Below are 19,880 nucleotides of genomic sequence, written 5' to 3'. Positions count from 1 at the left end.
GCTTCTCAAACTAGCAGGATTGGTTTGGAATAAGATGTGCGTTTTTAAAATCAGTAGGGCTAACACCTGACTAGAGAACACACATTACAGCCCCTACTGACAGAATACTCAATTCTGTAGTATAGAATGTAAGCTGAGAAGAGATGCTTAGCAAATTTGCTTGGTGGCTGGGCACCTTTTACACTGAAAAGTTGAAAATATCGAAACTCTCTGATATGCTAAACTACTGTCTCGCCCCTCCTCCTCCTCTCCATTTCAGTTCTCCTTGTTGGGTATAAATTTGTCTCACCCATGGGGTAGCTATTTTCAGAGCAAATTATAAGAATTTGGGCCATCTGTGTTTTAGTCTTCCAATTATCTGTCTGCTTTTGGGCATATGTTTAATTAAATACTTTTGTATTCTTTTAGTTCTTCTCCTTTCTATGATTTGTACTAATTTTATTTTATTTTATTTTTGAATAATAAAGCACCCTTTATATGCCACTGGGTAGTACAAAACAGACTTCTGGCATCAAATCAAAAGGTCTTCCATGGGGATTATTATGAACTTGGAATCCATATAAACATTTACAATGTAGAGAATGTTTTCATTGATCCAAATAGTATTCAGTGCAGTGGTAGTTTCATAAATCTGTCTTGAGTCCTACATTTCATATTTTAAATGTTAACTGACAGAGTGTATCGTTCTCCAGTCTGCAAGAAACATTTTAATCCTAAATATCAAGAACTTTTAGTATTAACAAACATGAATATTTTACTAGTTTTAATAGCAATTTAAAAATCTCTCATGTTTAATTGTATAATTTCTGCTTTATGATAAGAATTTAACCTGTTAAATATGGTGTAAACTTGAAACTGCCTTTTTTATCTGCTTTTAAATACATTGGTGTTTATGAATTATGAGTCAGGCACTTTTGTGAACTGAGGGCCCTTTTTATACAATCTAAATATCAGTTTTTACATGTTGTAAGAGTTACTTAGGTGTTTAAAAGTGTTTGTTTGAGCATAAAATGTGTCATATCTCTTCCAGTGGCTCTGTGCAAGTTTATACAATAGATAACTCCACAGGAGCCATGCAGTTGTCTCATAAGTTGGAGCTGACACCAAAACAATATCCTGGTGAGTTCATATATGCCAACTTTCTTACCAGGGTTTGCAGTTGTGTTTTATGAAGATTATGCTGATTTTATGGAACATGTAAAATTGTGTGAGTGTCATGATGTTTCTTGTAAATATTCTGAAAACACAATGTAATATTTGTTAATAATCGTAACTATCTTTATGCTATGATTTCCAAATACACACAATTTAAAATAGAACATTGATTTTTGTCACAGTGATTTGAAAAAAAAACCCTCATTTTGTTCTTGCATGTTTTGAATCCACACACTATTGCATTTTTCAGGAATTAAAGAATATTGCTTATACTATCCAACGCTAGTAAACATGTTAGTTATTTATGATAACAAGTTTGTTTTATTAGTATGCTTTTACGTGTGTGTGCTTATGTTGGTCTCCTGGGTGCTTTTAATTGACTGATTTGGATATAGTTGTCTTGTGAAATAAGTCAAAAGTTTGCAAATGAGGTGTGGATCTCTTATTTAATAGCTTACTTTAGTAAGATTTAGATAGGAATGCTTTAGTATTTTCCTTTTAAAAGATGTAAATCTTGGTACTTTACACTACTTTCTTATTAGGTTTTAAGTCCCTCTGCTGGCCAAGTGAGAAATAACATTGGACTAATTGTAGTAGAAAAGTTACGTTCTGTTTTTAGGTCTTCCTTAATTCCTCCCTATGCATAGTCTGTACAGCAGCACAAGGTGCACTGGCTAGATAATACACAACCTGAACAATACCAAACTCTAGTCTTGCTTGACCGCTGTATTTGGATGTTGACTTTGAATACAGGATTCAGATTTCCCTTCCCTCTTTCTCCTTTGATATAAATGCAGAACAAAATCCTCTTTTCCATTGCTACTCTGATATATTGTAAGAGGGACATGAAGTATTCTTTGTCAAAATGTGTAGTGAGTAAATCAAGTGGTAAGAATTTGCATAGTGGACTTAAGACAATTCACAACATTTCTGTGTAGTTCTATAGAAAACCTTGCAGATATCTTCCAAATTCTAGCAAAAAATGCACCAGGAGTCCAGTGCACTTTAGTTGACTGCTCTGCAATGTTACCTGAACATTAGAGACAGTAATTTTCCTCACAGTAGGCATAATAAATATGAACGGACCTCGTGGGGAGAGATAGTTGAAGAGGTAAATATGCATGCCTTATACCGGTTATGCCTTATACTGGTTCTAGTACAAATGTTTCAAGAACATGTCATCCATGTGAAGATATGAACCTTGTAATGCTGCCAAGGTCAGTGGGGACCAAGTATGATCTAATGAGTTAAGTGCTGATTATATAAGCTAAAGATGCCTAAGGGCAGCTGTAAAGTCTTAGCTTTCCAAGATATTCTTTTCAGAATGTAGGGAATTACAAATATATTCCCTTTGAGTAAGTGTATTTCCACCCCTCATGTACTTCAATAGAGAATTCCCATGATTTCGATCAAATCTTGGGGAAGAATTCATATTGTGGTGTTCATATCATCTTTTTCATTCCTTTTTGACATGCTGAAATTTGTGAAGCTGAAAAGGATTCTAACTCAGCAAATCAGAAAAATAACAAAACATTATTGTATTTAATACAAAACTCTGTGCACAACATGGTAAAAGCAGCTAAATCATTATTTTGAAGCTTTTCATGTATGTTTTCCTGTCTGTTTTGTTAACAGATATTTGGAACAAAACAGGACCTGTAAAACTGATGAGGTGGTCTCCTGATAACTGTGTTGTTATGGTTACCTGGGAATGTGGAGGCTTGTCCTTATGGAGTGTTTTTGGTGCCCAGCTTATCTGTACTTTGGGAGGAGATTTTGCGTGAGTAAATATCAGCTAGTTACAAGAACGATGTACCTTGAAAAAGAATCTCTGCATTCTTTCGTATTTGACTTCTCAATCACTGGACAATTCTTTAAATGATTGATTAGTAATTTTAGATTTTCTCAAGCTATTTTGTGCTTTCCTGGAGGCCAGAAAACACTGACCCAATTTAAGCAAGGAGGAAGGTTTGAAAATAACAGTACTGCCTTTTTTGAGGTAGTCTTTGTGGCCAGCAAAGCTCATCACCCTAAAGAAAAACTATAAGGAAAATATTAACGTCCCCTTTATTTTCTGTAAATGGCATGCTACATTTTAAGAGCATCCAGTGTAACCAAAAGCAAGAACTTAAAGAGCTCTTGCATTACAAACAAGTGGCAGTGGCGTTGCATGTAAGCAGTAGCATGAATCAAATAGACAGTATGGCTTGAGCCTTGAGTAAAAATATAAATACTAAGACAATGCTGACATAGCAAGATTTTTTTTTACTGTGAATCAGTTTAGTTTCAAGTCAAACTTATTGTGTTCTATTTTAGTTATCGGTCTGATGGTACCAAAAAAGACCCTCTAAAAATCAGCTCTATGGTAAGTACAATTGTAAATAGCAACACAGTAAGAAGTCTAGTAGCGTGTCATTTATATACTTTTTATTAGAAAAAAATTCAGGTAACCCACACTGTTTTTTCAGTAAATTTGACAAGTAGCTATACTGTTTCATTTTGTTTTTAACAACAAAACAAACAAACAACAAAAAACACAACTTCAGTTTGTCTTAAACTGATTACTGGGCGTGTTTTGGTATGCATGCTTAATCATAAGGGTAAGGCTTTATTTTGGTATTACTCTTAATTAAGGATGAGTAAGATAACTAGATGAGCTCTCTGGCTTAACTTTTCTATTTCATGCAACTTGGAACAATAAATAAGCCTCTCTGCCTTAGAATACCTTGAGACTGAAAACTTCATGGCTATAACTTTAATTTTTCCCTTAAAGCTCTTTACAAAACTGTTTGGTGACCTTTTGTTTTAACACAAACAGAAATTAAAACTATAGAGCAGTTAAAACAATTCTTGATCTATCTGTATTGTGAATTGGTCTGAAATTCTGCCAGTCTGAGTCAAACGTTTGTAAAAAGAAAAGAGCTGATGAAATAGCAAGGCTTCTCTCCACTAACTGTGGAACATCTTGTACAGTTTAACTGAAGTATTGAGTTGTTTAAAGTCTTATCAAAATTCATATTCCATTTTGTATGTAGCTTTGGAATATGTACCACAAAATGATTGGGGAGGAGGATGACTTGTGGCTGAGGCGCAGGCCTGAGACATGGGTTCACTTCCCTGCTCTGCCATGTGGGATCTTGGGCGAGTCACTTAGCCTCTCTCTACCTCATTCCCATCTATAAAATGGGAGTCCTAGAGAGGAGACCAGCACCATAAGGATGAAAATCGCCCATTGAAAATTCATAAAAATGCCATCCCTGCAACTGAGTTGGTCATGGGATATGTGCAGACATCACAAAATGGTATAAATGTCTATATATTGTTAGGAGCAGATGACATACTAGTTGGGTTTTCTAAAAGTCTAGGATGAAATCCTGAAGTCAATGGGAGTTGTCATTGATTCGGTGGGAGGGCCGGGGGGCAGGGCAGGATTTTACCGTTAGTTTTACGGTGTTTTATTAGGGATTTAAACCAGTGGGCTAAACAGGATTTTTTGCATATGAAGCCTTAAACATGTGAACTTCTTTAATTTGTTTTCTGTTTAGGAAATGTTACATATATACTTGTCCTTTGAATTTCTAACTACAGATTACTGATAGGAATATAGAACTTAGACATGGAAAAGATCTATACATCTGAGTTCATCCCCTGCCAATGGAGATGATAATCCCCTGACAAAGATCATATCACATATATATATTTTAGAATTCATAATGATACATTTTGGAAATGCGTTGCTTCAAAAGGACCTAACATAACTGGTGCCTAAGATGCCATTCAGAGCAATGGGGCATTACAGTGCTAAAACAGATTTTTGCAGACTAATGGTTAAGCTAAGTGGGATGCTTATGCAAGCGATACTTTGTTAATTTTAATATTGATACCATTGTTGGTAAGGTGCCCATTTTTTAAAAAGGCATTTCAGAGTTTGAGTGTAGTTAAAGTGAAGATAAACATTTTGTTTCTCCAAAAGTATCTACCTGTAACAGATTTCCAGTCTTGGGATTGTGCTTCCTAGCATGACACATGGAAGAAAACCCCAATTGCTTAGTGTTAAAGCCACTGGGTCCAGCAGGTTTTTTCATGCACTGTCTCTGCAGTGAAACCACAGCAGCTCTTAGCACTGCCAACCAACTGTTCCTTTGTTACTACAGATAATGGGAGATCTTCCATTGGTTGATTGGTGTGATGTGCCTTCTGTCCAGGCACATGTTTACTAATTAACTTGGGCAATGAAAATGTCCAGTCTTCTATATAGCGTTTCTACTGTCTCCTGCAGAACATTTGAAGTCTGCGTGTATTTTAAATGCAAATAACTAGCATTAATGCAGCATTCAGGTTGAGAAATTTAACACAAGAGCCTAGAAACAATAAAGAAAGATTGTTCTGCAAATGTTAATCACTGTCTACATTATGTATGCTTTATTATAAAGATTGATAGACGGATGTATATGAAGGTTTACTTTTAACAACAACAAAAAAAACACCAATCAAATGCTGGTGGTGACTGTCCAGTTATTGACTTTGAGTCATGGTATGTTCCTATGACGTCCGCTTTTCAGTTGCCTCTTGCAGTACCATTTTTTAATATTTACTTTTCTAGAAATGCTTTTAGTGCTTTTGAAAGACTTGATCTGTTACAACTGATACTGTATACAAAATAAAATTACTTAATATGAATTATATATTCATAGATCACAGGAATAAGTTTAACAGATCATTCACCCACATACTTCCTCTTAAAGTTATAATTTATGGGTGCTTTAATCTTCCCCCCCCCCCCCAAATTCTATATTCTCTAGCTTTTGCATAGAGAAGAATTTAAACTGGGCACTAAAGTGTTTTCCCTGCCAGGAGTAGCTATGCTATATCAACTGGAGCTGCTGACTTGAAAACTGCAAGCTATGGGAGTTCCCTGCCAGTCTTATGGCTGGCCCAAGACCCTGGATGATCTGTATAAAGGGAGTTCCTGTATGTTCTGTTTTTCTGACAGTCTAAATCAATTAAGTGATATTTATTTATTTTATGTTTTGCATGTGTTCAGAGCTGGGGTTCAGAAGGCTATCACCTATGGGTGATCGATGGGAATTGTTCTCTGAATGCAGGGTGTGATATAGATACCAAGAACGAAGCTCATCAACTTGGTATTCTGCAATTTCAGTTCATCAAGAGTGCACTCACTGCTAACACTTGCATGGTATGTGTCTAAAATAGTAAGATCTATCTATGAAGATTGTCCCCAGTTTTCAGATAACCTTATTTATGTTTCTTCCTTTATAAAGTGAAGCCTGATGTGTTTTCTAATAAATTGTCATGTTTGTGTATATTTCTCTTGCCTTAAGTGTGTCTTTCTAATTAAGCAAAATCGGCTTTTGAAATAGGAGCTATTTTGAAAATACTGCTGTAAATGATCATCCTCTGTTTGCTATCTCTGCAGTATATTATTGGTGCTTCAAAGATGGAAAAACTGCCTTAAATCATATTTTCTTACTGTTGGTTTAAGTTGGACTCTGTGAAATGAAGTGTTCTGTGTTTATTTTATTTTCTGTGCAGTAACATTATATCTTATCTTTTCTTTTTTCTTTTAAATATAGAGTAACCAGGAGCAGGTCCTCCTGCAAGGAGAAGATCGTTTGTATTTGAACTGTGGGGATGCAACACAGGCCCAGAATCCCAGAAGTGCTTCAGCACACTCTGATCATAAGCCCATCAGGGAAAGGGGCCCATTTTTGGAGGGCAGTTTAGATTCTCAGGGTTTAAGCACTTTATTAGGACACAGGCATTGGCATGTTGTACAGGTAATTCTCCATTTGTTACTCAAATAGTATTTTTGTACTTACTTGCTATCACCTGAACCTGGTGGCGTCTGTGTTTCTTTTTATCCCTTCTGCAAGTATTGTATTTGTTTCATATAGTGTGAAATCTCTTTGCCCTTCTGTTTCCTATTGCTTGCTCCCACGGTACAGCTTGTTATTCTCTGAGGGTCAAAAGAATTCTGGCTGGCCTTTTTTCCTCCGGCTGTGGATTTGCATCTTAGCCAATCAAGGGCTTAAAATGCCTTTCTGACCTCATGAGAGAGAGCTGGTTTTTTTCCACATATAAATTCTTGCCTCCTGCCCTGAAGGAGCATTGGGGATGTTGTAGGTACGAAATACTCTGTAGAATATATGAAGTTTCTAATGGCCGCGTAGACAGATTTAAAGATTGTCTGTTGCAGACAGCATCAGGGTTTTGGCAATACATGCAAACTGTTTGTTTAGATGAGGAGTTGAAACCACTTTATAGTATCATAGCTTGCCAGAAGCTGTTTCCAGAAGGTGTTAAGTCCAAAGCCCATCAGGCTTACTCATTCCAGCAGTAAGGAACAATTTAGATAATTTTGAATCCATAATTTTAGACACAGTTTCCTGCTTACATATCTGCTTTATGGATTTCACTAAAACTGAGGATGACACTTTAGTAAAATTGACATGATTTAACTTATTGTATGTGCAGTGTCTACACCCCTCACATCTTTCCTGGCTTTTTGGCTTTTTACGACTAATTACAGTCATTAACCCATGATATTTTACAAACTGATGCCTTTTAAAACAAATAATCTGCAGAACCTGGAGAGTGTTTATGTGGGTTTCTAATCTTACTCTAATTTAGAATGTACCTGCTTGCCTTTAATGAAAACGACCTCATCTAGGGAAGCAGTTTCATTTGAATTATGGTGTCTGATGGTTTAGTTGCTCATATGATAAGAGCAGTAGCGCCAGTCAGCCTGTCCTAACAGACTTTGCACAGAGGAATTTGGTCCCACCTTTTCTTCTGTTTCTCCACTGCACTCAGAAATGAAAAGGAATGTTACACAGGAGAACTGTAGAACCAATCTAGGCTGAGACCTGTTTAATAGGCCTTTACACACAGGTAATAGGAGAAATACTCAGACAACTGCTCTCTTCACCCCCATTGGCCTAGTTTATCTGCTGAGGCATAATTTACAGTTGGTAATGAGTAGTAAGAGTATAAGGAAGACCAGACAGCAGATTTAATATTAGAGAAATGGATCCAACTGCCAAAAATCTCTTCATAATGGTTTAACTTGTTACAAAAATACAGGCCTTGAATCCTTTCAAGGATTGAATGATCTTATTTGGTGCCTCAACCAATACATTTTTTTCTTGCCTAAACTCATCCAAGTTGAACATTTACAGGATAAAAGTTCCCTTGAAGTACTGTGTCCCAGGGCTGCCCAGGGGAGGGCAAGTGGGGCAATTTGCCCCGGGCCCAACAGGGGCCACCACAAGAATATAGTATTCTATAGTATTGCAACTTTTTTTATGGAAGGGGCCCCCAAAATTGCTTTGCCCCAAGCCCCCTCAATCCTCTGGGCAGCCCTGCTGTGTCCTGCAAAATAGCTTTGATTGGTTTCTGTTTAAAGAGCTACTATATCTTATGGACAGTAAAACTTAATTTGATAACACTTTGGATCATTCAGGTAACAGAATACTGAGTAAGTAAACTCTCTATCTGGAAATGAGCTGGAGGCTTTTATAAATTGCTTGCATTGAGTCTTTTAGCTTTTGCGTTGTTGGTTGTTATCAATTCAGTATCTTCCTAAGTTCACTCTTTTTCTCATTTCAATGCCAGCCACTTTCCAAACCCCTTGGACTTTCATGTCAAAAGAATCAAAAGTTAAAATCTAACTCTGAAAGACTTGTTCCCTGAAATTTATAATTTACCTCAAACCTAGGTTGAGACAGTTGTTGTCTTGTGAAATGTTTACCTGATGGGTTACAATGAACATCCTAAATTTGTCTGAAATTATGGTTAATATCCTTATAAATTGCAGACGGGAATGGGGAATGATGAGAAGACTTCCAAGTAGAATAATTTGAGTTTTAGCAAAAAAGTATTGATATTGCATACTGAATCTCATTTTGTCTGTGGCAGAAGTTGAAGCCAATTTAAAACAGCTAGGTAACTGACCAAGAAATGTAATCCATTGAAACCATAAATCAAACTACAGATATTTCAGACAACTGTATTAGAGAACAAAATCCTTCCCTTCCTTATAGCCATAGTTCTAGTTAATCTTCTTGCCACTAGTTTGCTATGCTGCAGTTTGTATACAGACTAATGGAATTTTACCATGTTAATTTTATGAGAAGAACATAACTTAGTATATACATTTTGTGCAAAATAAAACCATTCAGGAGTGCAAAAAAGGCAAATTGAGTCAGAATAGGGTTTTTTTTGTTATGTCAGTACAAATCCAAGAAAATTTGATTCCTGGAGGTGAGGACTGAAGAAACCATCCATAACAGATGATTTTACTGAATAGAATCCTCCCTTGACAGTTCTTCAATCGATGGAAAAAATCAACTGCTTGAAGGGGAAAAAAAATCTTTAAAAAAATAGTATTTTGCCCCTGTAACTCACTATTCGTAGATTTTTACATATTTTAATCAAAGCAAAGAAAATCAGAAAACAAGCTTAAAATATGTTGTTAAAATTGTTTTCCTAGGGTTTATATAATTCTAAAATGTATTGGAAAGAGTGGTGTGAGGGAAGAATTGTGGTGGTGAAAAAACTCCAATGGCTGTGAAGAAACCAGAATGTTGTTGGAATTAAAAATAGATACACAGTCAACATTGTTTCTTTTATGTCCCTTAAAGTGTGTGAATTTATTTTCAATTTATCAGTACAGTGATCTGTATTATATATTTTATTTTTTTTTAGATTCACAGTACATATCTAGAGAGCAACTGGCCTATAAGGGTGAGTTACTTAAAAATAGGTTGGTGCTTGATGAAAAATGCAAGCATTAGGTTTTTGTAATTGTTCTTGTTATAGGGTGAGATTGCCACTGTATTAAATCAAAGCAATTTATGTATTTAAAAGAAAAATGTCATTTATTTAAAAGTATGGTAGAGAACATTAGTACAGACAATTTTCAAGTTCAGTTGAGTATATTAATATTGCTAAAGTATTGATCATCTTGAACAGAAGTGTGAGATTTTTTGAAAGATTTCTGAACAATAGTTTTTTCCTCCTCTCCCCCCCCCCCCCCCACCTAATTTTTGTCTGAACAGTTTTCAGCCATTGACAAGCTGGGGCAGAATGTAGCTGTTGTTGGCAAGTTTGGTTTTGCACATTATTCTTTACTCACCAAAAAATGGAAGTTGTTTGGGAACATTACCCAGGTGAGTGCTGACTAGTTTTATGAGCTTGTGTGCAATTTAACCAGATTTATTCTAATCACAATATTTTGAACATATTTTTTTCAAATGAATTTCTTGAAGACAGAAGAACTTGGCTTTGTTGAATAGTTTTTGATGATCACATATCCATCTGACAACCCTTGAAGACTTATTTTTAAAAAAGTAATGTCATACCTAATTAAGATTGTCCTATTCATACTGATACTGTTTTTTATGTGTCATCTACAGGAGATTTTTTTTATATGTAGTCTGTAGGAGGCTTATATATGTATTAAGTGTGTGTATAATTCTCTATGTATTAATTTATTTTTGTATGTATAAATTATGTGATTTGTGGAAACTTGTAAGCAGCTTATAACCTTTCTGACTTGCTTGATCTTTCATTTTATTTTAAGGAGCAAAATATGATCGTAACAGGTGGCATAGCCTGGTGGAATGATTTCATTGTTCTTGCATGTTATAATTTAAGTGACCGCCAAGAAGAGGTAAGGCATTCGTTTCTTCAAGCAAGCTATTCAGTTGCTATCTTATTTTTAAATATTAGGCATGTTCAAAATTAATTTTATGAACAGGAAAAAACAAACATAGAACTGTAGGAATCTCAGCTAATATAGGTTCCTTTCCTTTAACCCTTCATGTTTGAAGCATTTTGATTCTGCCTGCATCAATCCTTTGTGGTAAAGTTGTCCATTGACATTAAAAGCCATTTTCATGTTAAGACAACATAAGAATATGTTCATCTTCCTTAGAAATGTGACATAATTTTGAATGCTGGCAGAAAGGTTTTTGTGTTTTTCTAAATATTAGGGCTGTTGATTAATCGCAGTTAACTCATGCAATTTAACTAAAAAATAAAATTTTAATCGTGATTAATCGCCGTTTTAATTACACAGCTAAGCGGTAGAATACCAATTGAAATTTATTAAATATTTTGGATTTTTTTTACATTTTCATATATATTGTATTCTGTGTTGTAATTGACATCAAAGTATATATTTTTGATTACAAATATTTGTAAAAATATTTATCATTTGTAAAAATATTTATCATTTGTAAAAATGATAAAGAAATAGTATTTTTGAATTCACCTCATATAAATACTGTAATGCAATCTTTGTCCTGAAAGTGCAGCTTAGATGTAGGTTTTTTGTTACATAACTGCACTCAGAAACAAAACAATATAAAACTTCAGAGCCTACAAGTCCTCAGTCCTACTTCTTGGTTAGCCAATCACTAAGACAAACAAGTTTGTTTACATTTAAAGGAGATAATGCTGCCCACTTTACATAGTCATCAGAAAGCAAGAACAGACATTTGCATGGGACTTTTGTAGCAGGCATTGCAAGATATTTACATGCCAGATATGCTAAACATTTGTATGCCCTTCCATACTTTGGCCACCATTCCAGAGGACATGCTTCCATGCTGATGACACTTTAAAAAAAAAAAAAACAAGCGTTAATTAAATTTGTGACTGAACTCCTTGGGGGAGAATTGTATGTCCCCTGCTCTTTTACACCCGCATTCTGTTGTATATTTCATGTTATAGCAGTCTCAGATGATGACCCAGCACTTGCTGTTAGTTTTAAGAACCCTTTCACTGCAGATTTGACAAAAGGCAAAGAAGGTACCAGTGTGAGATATCTAAAGATAGCGACAGTACTCGACCCAAGGTTAATGAATCTGAAGTGCCTTCCAAAATCTGAGAGGAATGAGGTATGGAGTATGCTTTGAGAAGTCTTAAAAGAGCAACACTCCGACATGGAAACTACAGAACCTGAACCACCAAAAAAAGAAAATCTTTGTAAATAAGAAGCGGGCAGCATGATCTGCAAATGTAAACAAACTTGTTGGTCTGAGCGATTGGCTGAACAAGAAGTAGGACTGAGTGGACGTGCAGAGTCTAAAATTTTACGTTGTTTTACTTTTGAATGCAGTCTTTTATACATAATTCTACATTTGTAAGTTCAGCTTGCCTGATAGAGAGTGCACTACAGTACTTGTACTAGGTGAATTGAAAAATATTATTTCTTTTATTGTTTTTACAGTGCAAATACTTGTAGTCAAAAATAAATGTAAAGTGAGCATTACATACTTTGTATTCTTTGTTGTAATTGAAATCAATATACTTGAAAATGTAGAAAACATCCAAAAATATTTAAATAAATGATATTCTATTATTTAGCAATGTGATTTATCACACAATTAATTTTTTTAATCGCTTGACAGCCCTACTAAATATAGAGGAATGTTTGGGGGAATGTTGTATAACTCTTCAGTTGAGGGAGAGGAGGGGGAAAGAGGCTCAGTGTGAATAGGAATTTGGATGAATATTTGCGGAAGGTAAAAACTTCCCTTCGTTCAAGGTCTGCACTTTTAGAACTGATTCTCTTAATTTTTTGTTTTGTTTTACTTTTTGCTGTTGATATAACTACCATAGCACTACCAGTTAAGCACTCAGTCAGTCAGTTTAGTATACAATTTAAAATTGCTTCCTAAAATGTTTTGTCATACCACAAAAATCCATATGAGGCATTAATGGTTCTGTTGAGTATTTACATTACGTTGATGTTTGCAGCAAGAGAACTCTTGTTTAAACCATTAATTGTCCTTACAGCTAAGAATCTACCTGCGAACATCCAATCTGGACAATGCATTTGCACATGTCACCAAAGTGCAGGCAGAAACATTACTACTCAGTGTCTTCCGGGATATAGTAATATTGTTTAGAGCAGATTGTTCTATTTGCCTTTATAGTATTGAAAGACAACCTGATGGGTGAGTACAACTGAAGCAAGTCTATAAAATTATTTTGCCACATTTTTATAGTAATTAACTCAGAAATATCTCCTCTACATGACTAATTTCCTTTCATAAACTGTTAGTCTTAAGATTAATCACAGGCTTTGATAACTACTTGAGATAACTTTTCAAAATATGGCATCCATTTGTAGCAATTCTGTCACCTGTGTGTGCAAATGATAATGCTCAAAATGTGGATGCAAGGGTTTGCATATTTGGAAGTTCACATGCACAATACTTACCCAGAGAAACTTTTTGAGCACTATCACTTCCACACATAATTTACGTGTGCATGTGACAGTGCCTGAAATGTGCACTTACAAACTTGTGCTTGAGGAAAAACATGTCAGAACTGGGGCACATTTGAAAACTTGGCCCATTTTAGCTGGTAGGGAAAGTAACCTGGGCTTCTGGTGTTTTCTCTTGGGACTTGTATCACACATTGAGATTAAACTTGAGGAAGATGGTAGATGGACTGATTAAATTTGCATTGACTATGGCTTAGCTGATTCTAATTATCTGTATCTCTAGACACGTTGGGTTCCAGTCCACTCGTTAGTGTTAGAAATTGTAGCTTTTAAATGTTGTATTTTAGCATAAACAAGCATGTGAAAACTATATACAACTTTCATAATTTATAAAAACCTGCATCCAGACCTGTGATTATTTAAACTGGTATCAGTAACTTTACAAAATCTGTAAAGTTCTTTTCTAAATAGAGAATTTAAAAAAAAATCTAACTGTACCCACCAGTTAATTCTGTCTCTTTAGTTTTCACATTCCATTCACCATGGAAAATTAGAGGAAATGGTCAGGGACAGAAGTCTGTTGTACTTTTTGACAAGTAAGCAGCTGGAGAAGGAAGGGTTTGTCACTAATTGGTATAGCACTTAAAGATCAGTCAGAGGAATTTTTTTGTCTTGTTTTCTTACTTTAGAAAGCCGTATTTAGGTAAGGTAATAATGACTTCAGAAGTTGAAGATACCTTTTTCAGAGATTCTAAGTGCTTGTTTTTAATAGTTTGTCAGAATGGAACTTGCTTCTACACTCCCTAGCAACTGCCTAAGCGAGCGAATATCTGTATTCACAACATTACTTTGCTTTACAGGATGTAACAGTGACACAAGATCTTTAGATAACTGGTGTCTAGACAAAGAATTCTAAGGGTTCTAAATGTTTCTCAAGGAAGGATGCGAAATATCATTTGTGAATGGACATACACTCTTAATAAGAGCTGGCTTTAGACAGATTGAGTTTTTATTTACTTTTTTTTTACCCATTGAATTCTAAATTCTACAGTTTGTCCCTGAGGGTACTGTTCTGGGTTGCTTTAAGTGGTGGCCTACTCTTCTGTAAAAACCTAGACTATGGAGAGCTTATGTAGCTGCTACTTTAGCCTACTTGGTATTTTTTCAGAAAACCTATAACATGGAATCCCTCCCTTCAGTGCAGACTTTTATTTAGAAGCTTGAAGATGCTTGAACATCTGTTGAGTCAATAAGTAAATGTAATGGAGAGAAACTTGTCCTGTTTGTGAATGCTCAGCTGGAGTAGTTTCTGCAACAGATACAGGATTCGTGACCTGAAAGTGGGTCCAGAAAAAGATTAGCTGGTAGTATTTAAGGCACTACAAGATTTCCATAGAGAAGAGGTTTTCTAACTCTTTGGGCTCCAGTTCATTATTACTTTTCCCCCTCTAATTTCTCACCCTTCCTTATGCAGCCTTGAATGTAAAATGGCCCTAATAGATGTCTGCAGAGTAGTAGAGGTCAGGACTACTAATTCCGGTTCTCCAGTCCTGCCAGAGATTTGTTGTGTGAACTAGGAGTGGCTGAGGGATACAGGAAGACTGTTCCAGATGGTATGTGAGGCATTTCCACTGTTAGAAGGAGCTGCAGAGAGATGAGGTGCCTGATAGCAAAAGGAATGGGCACTTGGGCAGTATGAGTCCACATGACAGGCAAGAACAGTTCCATGGAGACTTTAAAAACAACTAAGTGTTTCAGGATTTGGGTAAACAAATGGGAGCTGGTAGAGCTGCTGGAGAATGGAGTTGAGAATTACTCTTTATATGCCCACAGTCGAAGCTGAGAAATGGGAGGCCATAACGAAGGTAGCTGTCAAGAAAAGAAAAGATAAAAGGCCATGAGGATTTCAGAGCAGGTGGCATCAAAGTGGTAAAAAATGTGGTCAGTGCTATAGAGATGGTCATATTATAGACAGATTTACAGCATAGTAAACTCATGAATTGGTGAGTTCTGAATCACGGGTGCTAAGGTTACAGAAAGTGAATAGTAAAAGTATGTTTTAAATTGAAGAGCAAAATGTTGGAGAATGCCCTTCCTGCCCATAAAAACTTCCGTCTCAGATACTTAGCTGAAGGAACTTTTAAATACACCTCTACCCCGATATAACACAGTCCTCGGGGGAGAAAAAATCTCACCGTGTTATAGGTGAGACCACGTTATATCAAACTTGCTTTGCGCTCTCCCCCGTTCCTTGTCCCCTGACCGCCCCCTCCAGAGACCCCCAACTCCCCTTCTCCCTGTCCCCTGACTGCTCCGACCCCTATCCACCCTCCCCCTGCCCCCCGGCACTCACCGGCAGCGGCGGGAAGCGGAGCAGCCCAGCACGCTCCACTCTGCCACCTCCCAGCCGCGGCGCTTCGCTTCCCGCTGCAGGTGAGTGCGGGGAGGTTGGGGAAAGGACAGCCCCGTACTCACCTGTGGCGGGAAGTGGAGTGCTGTGGCTGGGAGCTGGCGGAGTGGAGCGGGCTGGGGCTGGGCTGCTCCGCTTCCGCCGCTGCTGGTGAGTGCGGGGGGTCCCTTCACCCAAACCTCCTCCCCCGAGCAACACGGCCGGGGTGAGGGAAGCGGAGCGGGCTGCTCCCGGCCCCCCACTAATCCCCTGGGCCACTCTGGGACTGCGGGGCCCCCAAAAGTGCCCTCTCACAGCTCTTGCCCCCAGACCCTGGGGGGGGGAGCCCCTGACCACCCCCAAGACCCTCTGCCCCTATCAACCCCTTGGCCCTGGCCTGGCCGAGCCCGGCACCCTTAACACGCTGCTCAGAGCAGCTTGTCAGAGCTTTACCGCCTTGTTTGCGAACCCGTGTTATATCGGGTTAGTGGTGTAATGCCTCATATCTTACCAATGTGGATAGGAGTCATCAAAGGCACTGAAACATATGTGCACTTGAGAATCATCACCATAAAAGTGGAAATTAAGCTTAAAGGGAGAGGAAGGATAGGATGACTGAAAAGGAGGAGCGAGGTAAAAAAGAGCAAAGGGCTGTGAAAAGTAAACCTTTAGACTCCATGTAGGAGTCTCCTCTTAGTGTAGAGGAGGATCTAGCACAGAAGTCAGCACCATTTAGTGGGGAGGATTAGAACCAGAACAAGGGAGAGTTCATAATTTATTGCAGTTGATGGATGGAGTTGTCCACAATATTGTAGCCTGCATTGAAATCAGAGAGGGAATCTTCATCAGTAGGGAGGGAGATGGCTGTTGTCTAACTTGGAGGAGAGTAGTTCCAATGCCTTGTTCAGAGAAACCTGGATTGAAATCATCACTATTGAGAGGTACATTGAGCACTTTGCTCTTTCCTCCTGTGTTCCCATGAATTATCAAGATGGAACAAATCAGGCTAATGGGTTTATTAAATATAACTTTATCCAGTTCAGAAGAGTGGCCTGGGTACAGTTTTGCAGTTTAAGGGGAAATTATTCTGGTTTCTTGAAAGAGCTCTGCTTCCTATGGTTAAATTAGTATTTTCCATCATTAAGCATTTAGAAACTATCTTAGAGGAGAAATGATTAGCAACTGTTTTTTTTTTCCTCCTCTTACAGTCCTAACCCTACTGCCAGTATTCAAGTTCTTCAGGAGGTATCCATGTCTCGTTACATTCCTCATCCTTTCCTCGTTGTTTCTGTAACTCTGACATCAGTGAGAACAGAGACTGGCATCAGCTTGAAAATGCCACAGCAGGTATGAGTCTATCCAGTGTTTGAGTGGTTGAAGTTTAATAAAAAAATAACTGACAGTCCTTGGAGTTGGTAGTTTTAGTCTTAAGAGTTCTGCCTGGGTGATGATATCAGACAGTAGCAATAAAGAGTTCTTTTGAAGATGCTTTTCAAATATTTATAAAATGCTTCTATTGTTTAGTATGAGAGCTAAAGCCCAAAAGAATCAAAACAAAAACAAGCAAGCAAACAAAAGACCTGGATACATTTAACTATTTAAATAGTGTGGGTATGAAATATACATCTTCTGGATCAATGCCCATACAATTCCAAGCTGTTCTAGAACATGCATAGAACTCTTTTCTATAATGTAGGACCCCTGGACACACACAAGGTGCATCTTTTTGGTATTACCCACCAAAGTCAATTAGGCAGTGAATCCATCTAAAGGAGCAGCTGATTCCTGAGAAAGGGGCAATATTTGTTTACGTAGCATTGAGGCCTGGACCAACTTTTCTATCTTAGGTACTTATTGCCCTGTTATCATAGTATAGTCTCACAATTTTTTTATGTATTTATCCTCACAACACCCCTGTGAGGTAGGGAAGCTGCTATTCCCATTATACAGATGGGAAATGGATGCACAGAAGGTATGTCTACACTGCAGTTGGGAGCATGCCTCCCAGCCCAGGTAGATGGACACACTAGCTCTGCTTGAGCTAGTGCCCTAAATATAGCAGTGTGGATGTTGCAGCATGGGCTAGCCACCAGAGTAGGGACCCAGAGGATCAGGTGGGCTTGTACTTGGGTGACTAGCCCATGACACAGCATATTTTTAGCATGGTAGCGCTCCTTGAACTAGTGAGAGTCTATCTGCTTGGGCTGGGAGGCATGTTCTCAGCTGCAGTGTACATATACCCAGAGTCACATACTATCTATCTTGTGCAAGGTTGCACAAGAATTCTGTGGTGGAGCAGGGAATTGGACAACTAGTGCCCTTAACTCTGGACTATCCTTCCTTTCTGAAGACTATTACCTATTGGGTTATTTAAGGGAGATGAATTGTCTGTGAGAAGTGTAACTGATCCAGTGGATGGGTGTTAGAGCTTTCATTGGTTCACTTCCTGCTTCATTATGAGATGCCTCTTGCATTCTGTTCTTCCTGTGCAGTGCTGAAGCTGCATTGCAGACTCTAAATCATCATGAGCTCTAGGACACAGTCTTGCCATTCTTAGCTAGCTGCAAGAAAATGCTTATAAGCAAAGGATCAAATTAATTGTCTTCTATCTCAGATGCTGAGAATCTACTATTCAGGTCCTTGTTGTCTGATACGAAAAACTGGATGTGGGTTTTTACACACATGATAGTATGTAAGCTGTCAGGCAGTTGATTTAAATGTAAAACAAAATAAATATTTTTCAGAGATCCAAGTATCCGTGTAGTAGTAAACGTTTAAGATTTTTAAGTGCACTTCTGTTTCGGAGGGAAAAATTTACACTACAGGTTGGGTTCCCTGATTGCTTTTCTGTCAAGAAATTCCATACCAAATTTGTTGAGTTTACAAGTAAAAAGATATTTACTCTAATTGTCATCTCTGCAAGTCAACCTTAAACATCAAAGTTAAGCTGGGTTCTTTTTGGCCCTAGCATTAACAGTAAAGTCCCTGTGATCAATCTTGATTAACGGTTCTATTGATGATGCCTGAGCCAAAATGGAATCCATCTTCCTTTCCTGTAGCAGTGTTGACTCTGCAATGTCAACAGAACAGAAGTAGAAAAAGCTTACTTGACAATTAAAGTTGAGGCAAAACTACGACTAGACACAGGGAGCAGTCCTGTTGAACAAGATGGTATTTTTACAGTCACTTCTACAGTAGAACCATTTAAATGTTTCCTTCCATAGGTGCCCAGCCCTGCTTGTTTCTTCTGATTGCTTCCTATACTAAATTGGCTCTTTAAGGGGCTTCCCTCTGTGTATTAGGAAGGCTTGACCCTGGCGTAACCAATTCCACCACATGGCACTTGCACAGACCTGCAGCAATGCTAACTAAAATAAGCAGATTTAAAAGCAAGGGGCACAAAGGACACTTAGATGATTGGGGTGCATGTATCTGGGTAAAATAAAGGAACTAACATTGTGAGCATATAATTTACGTTCTTTTGGGTTTTTTCCTTTTTGGAATATGGAGTACTCTACAACCACGGCATTCTATTCTCTTCTTCAAAAGTTAAGTGTTGAAAATGGCTGTCCTTGTGGGCTGTTGTTCCCTAGGTGAACTGGCAGTGAGCTGCTAGGAGCTTATTTAGCCACAGCTGAGGTAGATACAGTAACCAGCCTCAAGTCAACCCTTTAACTGAGATTTGTGTAGAGGTCTGTGGGAGTGCATTACATACTAGCTCTGGTAAAAAAGCTGTTCCTGTTAAACACCATTTAAAAAACCATGGCATTATGCAATGCAGTTTCAGAGTATGTCTGAACTGCAATTACACACCTCTGGCTGGCCCTCATCAGTTGACTTGGGCTTGTGTGGCTCAGGCTAGGCTATTGGGCTGTAAAATTGCAGTGTAGATGTTTGGGCTAGTGCTGAAGCCCGAGCTCTGGGACCCCATGATGGGGGAGAGTCCCAGAGCCCAGGCTCTAGCCTGAGGCAAATATCTGCACCACTGTGTTACAGTAGCACAGCCCAAGCCCTGCAAGCCCAAGTCAGCTGATGTGAGCCAACTGCAAGTGTTAAATTAATGTAGACATACCCTTA

General features: G+C 37.8%; 1 protein-coding gene across 2 annotated transcripts in view; it reads left to right on the top strand.

The window, feature by feature from the left end:
* The window catches only part of RIC1 (RIC1 homolog, RAB6A GEF complex partner 1), an 81,383-nt gene that overhangs the window by 48,099 nt on the left and 13,404 nt on the right, over nt 1-19,880 (top strand). For both annotated transcript variants that reach the window (XM_039543368.1, XM_039543367.1), the window contains exons 8-17: nt 1,031-1,119; nt 2,791-2,935; nt 3,472-3,520; nt 6,200-6,352; nt 6,750-6,953; nt 9,883-9,921; nt 10,236-10,346; nt 10,760-10,849; nt 12,982-13,142; nt 17,012-17,150. In XM_039543368.1, coding sequence (XP_039399302.1) covers nt 1,031-1,119; nt 2,791-2,935; nt 3,472-3,520; nt 6,200-6,352; nt 6,750-6,953; nt 9,883-9,921; nt 10,236-10,346; nt 10,760-10,849; nt 12,982-13,142; nt 17,012-17,150 — 1,180 coding nt within the window. The remainder of the gene's footprint in view (nt 1-1,030; nt 1,120-2,790; nt 2,936-3,471; nt 3,521-6,199; nt 6,353-6,749; nt 6,954-9,882; nt 9,922-10,235; nt 10,347-10,759; nt 10,850-12,981; nt 13,143-17,011; nt 17,151-19,880) is intronic.

The sequence above is a fragment of the Mauremys reevesii genome, linkage group 6 (genome assembly GCF_016161935.1).
Source record: "Mauremys reevesii isolate NIE-2019 linkage group 6, ASM1616193v1, whole genome shotgun sequence".
Lineage (NCBI taxonomy): Eukaryota > Metazoa > Chordata > Testudines > Geoemydidae > Mauremys > Mauremys reevesii.
Note: the sequence above shows the minus strand (reverse complement) of the source record. Positions and strands in the feature narration are given on the sequence as shown.